General features: G+C 59.9%; 1 protein-coding gene across 1 annotated transcript; it reads left to right on the top strand.

Moving 5' to 3' along the window:
- Positions 1 to 1,304: 1,304 nt before the first annotated feature.
- slc35a2 (solute carrier family 35 member A2) lies at positions 1,305 to 8,738 on the top strand. Its single transcript, XM_031890977.1, is given in 5 exon segments — positions 1,305 to 1,367; positions 1,369 to 1,513; positions 4,315 to 4,500; positions 5,130 to 5,281; positions 7,725 to 8,738. Coding segments are annotated over 5 exon segments (1,218 nt in total). The 5' UTR covers positions 1,305 to 1,319; the 3' UTR covers positions 8,412 to 8,738.
- The last annotated feature ends 446 nt before the right edge of the window (positions 8,739 to 9,184 follow it).

Below are 9,184 nucleotides of genomic sequence, written 5' to 3'. Positions count from 1 at the left end.
AGCACAGGGCTGGGGGGGGATATAGAGTGAGTCCCATATAGCACAGGGCTGGGGGGATATAGAGTGAGTCCCATATAGCACAGGGCTGGGGGGGATATAGAGTGAGTCCCATATAGCACAGGGCTGGGGGGGGGGATATAGAGTGAGTCCCATATAGCACAGGGCTGGGGGGATTATAGAGTGAGTCCCATATAGCACAGGGCTGGGGGGGATATAGAGTGAGTCCCATATAGCACAGGGCTGGGGGGGGATATAGAGTGAGTCCCATATAGCACAGGGCTGGGGGGGATATAGAGTGAGTCCCATATAGCACAGGGCTGGGGGGGGTATAGAGTGAGTCCCATATAGCACAGGGCTGGGGGGGGATATAGAGTGAGTCCCATATAGCACAGGGCTTGGGGGGGATATAGAGTGAGTCCCATATAGCACAGGGCTGGGGGGGGGATATAGAGCGAGTCCCATATAGCACAGGGCTGGGGGGGGATATAGAGTGAGTCCCATATAGCACAGGGCTGGGGGGTATTAGAGTGAGTCCCATATAGCACAGGGCTGGGGGGGGGATATAGAGTGAGTCCCATATAGCACAGGGCTGGGGGGATATAGAGTGAGTCCCATATAGCACAGGGCTGGGGGGAAATATAGAGTGAGTCCCATATAGCACAGGCTGGGGGGGGGGGGGGTCGGGATTATAGAGTGAGTCCCATATAGCACAGGGCTGGGGGGGATATAGAGTGAGTCCCATATAGCACAGGGCTGGGGGAGGGGATATAGAGTGAGTCCCATATAGCAAGCAGGGCTGGGGGGGGTGGGGATATAGAGTGAGTCCCATATAGCACAGGGCTGGGGGGGGGGGATATAGAGTGAGTCCCATATAGCACAGGGCTGGGGGGGATATAGAGTGAGTCCCATATAGCACAGGGCTGGGGGGGGGGATATAGAGTGAGACCCATATAGCACAGGGCTGGGGGGGGGATATAGAGTGAGTCCCATATAGCACAGGGCTGGGGGGGGGGGGGATATAGAGTGAGTCCCATATAGCACAGGGCTGGGGGATATAGAGTGAGTCCCATATAGCACAGGGCTGGGGCGGCGGGGATATAGAGTGAGTCCCATATAGCTGGGGGGGAGACAGTAGGAGAGGGGGGCTGGGAGTATGAGGGCAGACACCGGTACATTGCGCCCCCATGTGGCAGAATCTGAACAGTCCATGGCGCCTCCCACAATCCCGTCACTTCCAACGCACAGATTCACAGCCAACCAACAAAAGGCGGACTCCGTCCAATGGCAGCCAAGCCTGAAATGTCCCCGCCCCGGTTGCCATGGCGGCCGGACCTGCCCAACTGGAAGTGAGTTGTCAGTGTCGCCGTGGGCCAACCCGGAAGTGCAGTGTTGCCGGGAGACATGGCGCTGCCTGCTGGGGCCGGAGCAACCGAGACCGACCCGGACGTCAAGCCGCTGCCCGAGGGAATGGGGGAGCCCGCCGCCTTGGCCAGTAGGGCAGCCGGGGGGGAGCGTAAGTCTATTACCAATGGGAAAACTGGGGGCAAAAAGATGGCAGCGTGTGGGGGCAATTGGGAATGAGTGGGGGGGACTTACTGTGTGTAATCTGTCTATATATATACTCACCCCTAATCCCCCCCAGGCTGGGCCCCCTTAGCCCATAACAAGGTACAGATATATAGGAAACCATTGGGGGTACAGTCCACCCCGCTATAGTTCAGGGGGTACCCAGGGCCACAAATAAGACTCACCCCAAATCCCCCCCTAACTGGCCATTCAGCTGTGGGCCCCTTAGCCCATAACAAGGTTACAGATATATGAAACATTGGGTAAACAGTCACCCCGCTATAGTTCCAGGGGTACCCCCAGGGGCACAAATAAAGCACTCACCCCAAATCCCCCCCTTAACTGGCCTTCAGGCTGGCCCCCTTAAGCCCCATAACAAGTTACAGATAATATAGAAACATTGGGATAACAGTCACCCCGCTATAGTTTCCGGGGTACCCAGGCACAAATATAGCACCCAAATCCCCCCTAACTGCCTTCAGGCCTGCGGCCCCCTTTAGCCCATTAACAAGTTTACAGATATATAGAAACATCGGGGTAACAGTCACCCCGCTATAGTTCCAGGGGTAACCCCAGGGCACAAATAAGCACTCACCCAAATCCCCCCCTAACTGGCCTTCAGGCTGGGGCCCCCTTAGCCCATACAAGGTTACAGATATATAGAAAAAACATTGGGTAACCAGTCACCCGCTAATAGTTCCAGGGGTACCCAGGGCCACAATATAAGCACTCACCCCAAATCCCCCCCTAACTGCGCCTTCAGGCTTGGGCCCCCTTAGCCCATAACAAGGTTACAGATATATTAGAAACATTGGGTAACAGTCACCCCGCATAGTTCCAGGGGTACCCAGGGCACAAATAAGCACTCACCCAAATCCCCCCCTTAAACTGCCTTCAGCTGGAGCCCCCCTTAGCCCATAACAAGGTTTACAGATATATAGAAACATTGGGGTAACAGTCACCCGCTATAGTTCCAGGGGGTACCCAGGGCACAATAAGCACCCAAATCCCCCCTAACTGGCCTTCAGGCTGGGCCCCTTACCCATAACAAGGAGTTACAACGATAATAGAACATGGCAGGTAACAGTCCACCCCGCTATAGTTCCAGGGGTTACCCAAGGGCAACAAATTAAGCACTTCACCCCCAAAATCCCCCCACAACTGGCCTTTCAGGCTGGGCCCCCTTAGGCCCATAACAAGGTTACAATATATAAGAAAATTGGGTAACAGTCACCCCGCTATAGTTCCAGGGTACCCAGGGCACAAATAAGCACTCACCCCAAATCCCCCCCTTAACTGCGCCTTCAGGGCTGGGCCCCCTTAGCCCATAAAAACAAGGTTACAGATATATAGAAACATTGGGGGGTAACAGGTCACCCTGCTATAGTTCCAGGGGTACCCAGGGCACAAATAAGCAACTCCACCCCAAATCCCCCCCAACTGGCCTTCAGGCTGGGGCCCCCTTAGCCCATAACAAGGTACAGATATATAGAAACATTGGGGTAACCAGTCCACCCCGCTATAGTTCCAGGTACCCAGGACAAAATAAGCACTCACCCCCAAATCCCCCCCCTAAACTGGCCTTCAGGCTGGGCCCCGTAGCCATAAACAAGGTTACAGATATATAGAAACATTGGGTAAAAGTTCACCCCCGCTTATAGTTCCCAGGGGTACCTCAGGCACAAATAAGCACTCACCCAAATCCCCCCCTAACTGGCCTTCAGGCTGGGCCCCCTTAGCCCATAACAAGGTTACAGATATATAGAAACATTGGGGTAACAGTCACCCCGCCTATTAGTTCAGGGGGCACTGACTGGGCGCTGGGGGGGCAGGTAGGTGCCGGTGTTGGCACGGCTGGGAGGGAATGGGGTGGGGGCACTGGGTGCAGCAGCAGAAATTCCAGCTGAACTGGTTCCTAATTAACCCTTGCAGCACTTAATTACAGGGAGGGGGGGGGAGAGAATTTTCACGTGTGAGTGAGGGGGGAGGAGCCAACAATAGGGATTTTTTAAGGACACAAACTTGGGCCTATAAGTGTGAGTATTGCCCAGGGGGTAAGTACAGCGAGACCCCCGTGCCCCGCACGCAGTACAGCGAGACCCCCGTGCCCCGCACGCAGTACAGCGAGACCCCCGTGCCCCGCACGCAGTACAGCGAGACCCCCGTGCCCCGCACGCAGTACAGCGAGACCCCCGTGCCCCGCACGCAGTACAGCGAGACCCCCGTGCCCCGCACGCAGTACAGCGAAACCCCCGTGCCCCGCACGCAGTACAGCGAACCCCCGTGCCCCGCACGCAAGTACAGCTGAGACCCCCTGCCCCGACGCAGTTATACAGCGAGACCCCCGTGCCCCCGCACCGCAGTACAGCGAAGACCCCCCGCTCGCCCCGCACGCAGTACAGCGAGACCCCCGTAGCCCCGCACCAGTTACAGCGAGACCCCCGTGCCCACGCACGCAGACAGCGAGACCCCCGTGCCCCGCACGCAGTACAGCGAGACCCCGTGCCCCGCACGCAGTACAGCGAGACCCCGTTGCCCCGCACGCAGTACAGCGAAGACCCCCCGTGCCCCGCACGCAGTACAGCGAGACCCCCGTGCCCCGCACGCAGTACAGCGAGACCCCCCCGCCGTTACCATTGGGCGCACGTGAGCCTACGGTGGGATTTGTTGGCCCCTCCCCCTGTGCATAATGAATAGGAGGCTGGGGGGTATTGGCTGACGCCCACCATAGAGCGCTTGTTATTACAGGGGGGAACCGGCGCCTGAAGTACGTGAGTTTGGCCGTGTTGGTCGTACAAAACGCGTCTCTGATCCTGAGCATCCGATATGCCCGGACCCTGCCCGGCGAGCGCTTCTTCTCCACCACCGCCGTCGTCATGGCCGAGATCCTGAAGGGCATCACTTGCCTGGCACTCATGCTGGTGCAGAGGAGAGGTAACTGCCCCTATACTGGGTGTGGGGGGGTAAGTACTGTAACTACCCCTATACTGGGTGTGGGGGGTAAGTACTGTAACTGCCCCTATACTGGGTGTGGGGGGTAAGTACTGTAACTGCCCCTATACTGGGTGTGGGGGGTAAGTACTGTAACTGCCCCTATATTGGGTGTGGGGGGTAAGTACTGTACCATGCCCTGTACTGGGTGTGGGGGGGTAAGTACTGTAACTGCCCCTATACTGGGTGTGGGGGGGTAAGTACATGAAACTGCCCTGTACTGGTTTGTGGGCGGGGTAAGTTACTGACCTGCCCCTATACTGGGTGTGGGGGGGTAATACTGTACCTGGCCCCTGTACTGGGGTGGGGGGTAAAGTACTGTACCTTGCCCCTATACTGGTGTGGGGGGTAAGCTACTGCTAACTGCCCCTATACTGGAGTGTGGTGGCGGGGGCGTAAGTACTGTAAGTGCCCCTATACTGGGTGGGGGGTAAGTACTATAACTGCCCCTATACTGGGGGGGTAAGTACCGCACTCTTCATCATATTATTGCTACCCCTGATGGGGGTGCTGGGTAGGGCAGTAGTTCAGTGAGTGTGTTGGATGATTTGCCCCTCTCTGCCCCGGGGCAGGTAACGTGAAGGAGCTGGGGCTGTTCCTGTATGATGCCATCGTGGTGCAGTACATGGATACCCTCAAGCTGGCGGTGCCCTCGCTCATATACACCCTCCAGAACAACCTGCAGTACGTGGCCATCTCCAACCTCCCCGCCGCCACCTTCCAGGTCAGTGCCCCCCCCCCCCGTATGGAACTTACCCTTCCTGCCCCCCCCGCTATGGAACTTAACCCTTCCTGCCCCCCCCCGTATGAACTTTACCCTTCCTGCCCCCCCCCCGTATGGAACTTACCCTTCCTGCCCCCCCCCCCCCCGTTGGAACTTACCCTCCTGCCCCCCCCCCGTATGAACTTACCCTTCCTGCCCCCCCCGTATGGAACTTACCCTTCCTGCCCCCCCGCTATGAACTTACCCTTCCTACCCCACTATGGAACTTAACTTACCCTTCCTGCCCCCCCGTATGGAACTTACCCTTCCTGCCCCCCCGTATGGAACTTACCCTTCCTGCCCCCCCCCGTATGGAACTTACCCTTCCTGCCCCCCCGTATGGAACTTACCCTTCCTGCCCCCCCCGTATGGAACTTACTCTTCCTGCCCCCCCCCCCCGTATGGAACTTACCCTTCCTGCCCCCCCCGTATGGAACTTGCCCTTCCTGCCCCCCCCGTATGGAACGTGCCCTTCCTGCCCCCCCCCCGTATGGAACGTGCCCTTCCTGCCCCCCCCCCGTATGGAACTTGCCCTCCTTCCCCCCCCCCCCCCGTATGGAACTTGCCCTTCCTCCCCCCCCCCGTATGGAACTTGCCCTTCCTCCCCCCCCCCGTATGGAACTTGCCCTTCCTCCCCCCCCCGTATGGAACTTACCCTTCCTGCCCCCCCCCCGTATGGAACTTGCCCTACTGCCCTTTCCTGCCCCCCCGTATGGAACTTGCCCTTCCTTGCCCCCCCCCCTGTATGGAACTTACCCTTCCTGCCCCCCGGTATGGAACTTGCCCTTCCTGCCCCCCCCCCCCGTATGGAACTTACCCTTCCTGCCCCCCCGTATGGAACTTACCCTTCCTGCCCCCCCGTATGGAACTTACCCTTCCTGCCCCCCCCCGTATGGAACTTACCCTTCCTGCCCCCCCCCCCCCCGTATGGAACTTACCCTTCCTGCCCCCCCCGTATGGAACTTACTCTTCCTGCCCCCCCCCGTATGGAACTTACCCTTCCTGCCCCCCCCGTATGGAACTTGCCCTTCCTGCCCCCCCGTATGGAACGTGCCCTTCCTGCCCCCCCCCCCCCCGTATGGAACTTGCCCTTCCTTCCCCCCCCCCCCGTATGGAACTTGCCCTTCCTCCCCCCCCCCGTATGGAACTTGCCCTTCCTCCCCCCCCCCGTATGGAACTTACCCTTCCTGCCCCCCCCCGTATGGAACTTGCCCTACTTGCCCTTCCTGCCCCCCCGTATGGAACTTGCCCTTCCTTGCCCCCCCCCCTGTATGGAACTTACCCTTCCTGCCCCCCCGTATGGAACTTGCCCTTCCTGCCCCCCCCCCCCCCCCGTATGGAACTTACCCTTCCTGCCCCCCCCGTATGGAACTTACCCTTCCTGCCCCCCCCGTATGGAACTTGCCCTTCCTGCCCCCCCCGTATGGAACTTACCCTTCCTGCCCCCCCGTATGGAACTTACCCTTCCTGCCCCCCCGTATGGAACTTACCCTTCCTGCCCCCCCGTATGGAACTTACCCTTCCTGCCCCCCCGTATGGAACTTAACCTTCCTGCCCCCCCCGTATGGAACTTACCCTTCCTGCCCCCCCCCCCCGTATGGAACTTGCCCTTCCTGCCCCCCCCGTATGGAACTTGCCCTTCCTGCCCCCCCGTATGGAACTTGCCCTTCCTGCCCCCCCCCTATGGAACTTGCCCTTCCTGCCCCCCCCGTATGGAACTTGCCCTTCCTGCCCCCCCCCCCCCGTATGGAACTTGCCCTTCCTTCCCCCCCCCCCGTATGGAACTTGCCCTTCCTTCCCCCCCCCGTATGGAACTTACCCTTCCTGCCCCCCCCCCGTATGGAACTTACCCTTCCTGCCCCCCCGTATGGAACTTACCCTTCCTGCCCCCCCCCGTATGGAACTTACCCTTCCTGCCCCCCCCCCGTATGGAACTTGCCCTTCCTGCCCCCCCCCGTATGGAACTTGCCCTTCTTTTCCCCCCCCCCCGTATGGAACTTGCCCTTCCTTCCCCCCCCGTATGGAACTTGCCCTTCCTCCCCCCCCCCCCCCGTATGGAACTTGCCCTTCCTGCCCCCCCCCGTATGGAACTTGCCCTTCCTGCCCCCCCCGTATGGAACTTGCCCTTCCTGCCCCCCCCCGTATGGAACTTGCCCTTCCTGCCCCCCCCCCCGTATGGAACTTGCCCTTCCTCCTCCCCCCCCCCCCCCCCCCCCCCCGTATGAAACTTGCCCTTCCTTCCCCCCCCCCCGTATGGAACTTGCCCTTCCTTCCCCCCCCCCCGTATGGAACTTACCCTTCCTGCCCCCCCCCGTATGGAACTTGCCCTTCCTGCCCCCCCCGTATGGAACTTGCCCTTCCTTGCCCCCCCCATATGATTGGCTGACGCTTTCTGCCCCTACAGGTGACCTATCAGCTGAAGATCCTGACGACGGCGCTGTTCTCGGTGCTGCTCCTGAGGAAGAGCCTGAGTCGCTTACAGTGGGGGTCGCTGGTGCTGCTGTTTGGGGGCGTGGCTATCGTTCAGGCGGAACAGTCGGGGGGCAAGGAGACCGTGGGGGGCGGGGGGCAGAGCTACGGGGTGGGGCTGGTTGCCGTGGCGGTTTCCTGTCTCTCCTCGGGATTCGCCGGAGTTTACTTTGAGCGGATCCTGAAGGGCAGTTCTGCGTCCGTTTGGCTCCGGAACGTCCAGCTGGGAATCTTCGGCACGGCGCTGGGGCTACTGGCCATGTGGCAACAAGACGGGGCGGCGGTGGCGCAACACGGCTTCTTTCACGGCTACACGCCGCTGGTGTGGGGGGTGATCTTTAACCAGGCCTTCGGCGGCCTCCTGGTGGCGGTGGTGGTGAAATACGCCGACAACATCCTGAAGGGCTTTGCCACCTCCCTGTCCATCGTGGTGTCGACCGCGGCCTCCGTCCATCTCTTCGGTTTCCACGTGGACATCCCCTTTGCGCTGGGCGCGGCGCTGGTGATTGGTGCCGTCTATCTGTACAGCCTCCCCCGGAAACCCGACTCCGCCTCCTCCTGCGCCGCCCAGACCTCCGCTCAAACGAACACCTTCCTGCCAAAGTCAGTGCTCACCAAGTGACCTCTGGGCCCCCCAATACCGACTCACTGGGCTGTCATGGGAGGTGGGCAAGTTACTGGGGGGGGCTTCTGGTTCCGCTGCTGCTCCCACCCTCTGATAATACCCCCCCCCCCCCCCCACTCTCCAGCTCCTACTAACTTGGTCCGGAACCGCGGTGCCACTAGTGCCCCCCACAGACTGGATCCCTATGTTCTGCTATTGGGGGGTGGGAACGGCACAGGTGGCCTCGGGGGGGGAGGGCGCCCCCTTATATATTTGTATAAAGAGTTGTACATAGAATGAATTCATTGGGTGTATTTCATATGGACAGACCCGCCCCCACAGAGACAGACAGACAGACCCGCCCCCACAGAGACAGACAGACAGACCCGCCCCCACAGAGACAGACAGACAGACCCGCCCCCACAGAGACAGACAGACAGACCCGCCCCCACAGAGACAGACAGACAGACCCGCCCCCACAGAGACAGACAGACAGACCCGCCCCCACAGAGACAGACAGACAGACCCGCCCCCACAGAGACAGACAGACAGACCCGCCCCCACAGAGACAGACAGACAGACCCGCCCCCACAGAGACAGACAGACAGACAGACCCGCCCCCACAGAGACAGACAGACAGACAGACCCGCCCCCACAGAGACAGACAGACAGACAGACAGACCCGCCCCCACAGAGACAGACAGACAGACAGACCCGCCCCCACAGAGACAGACAGACAGACAGACCCGCCCCCACAGAGACAGACAGACAGACAGACCCGCCCCCACAGA

The sequence above is a fragment of the Xenopus tropicalis genome, chromosome 8 (assembly GCF_000004195.4).
Source record: "Xenopus tropicalis strain Nigerian chromosome 8, UCB_Xtro_10.0, whole genome shotgun sequence".
Lineage (NCBI taxonomy): Eukaryota > Metazoa > Chordata > Amphibia > Anura > Pipidae > Xenopus > Xenopus tropicalis.
This window is presented reverse-complemented; position numbering and strand designations above follow the sequence as displayed.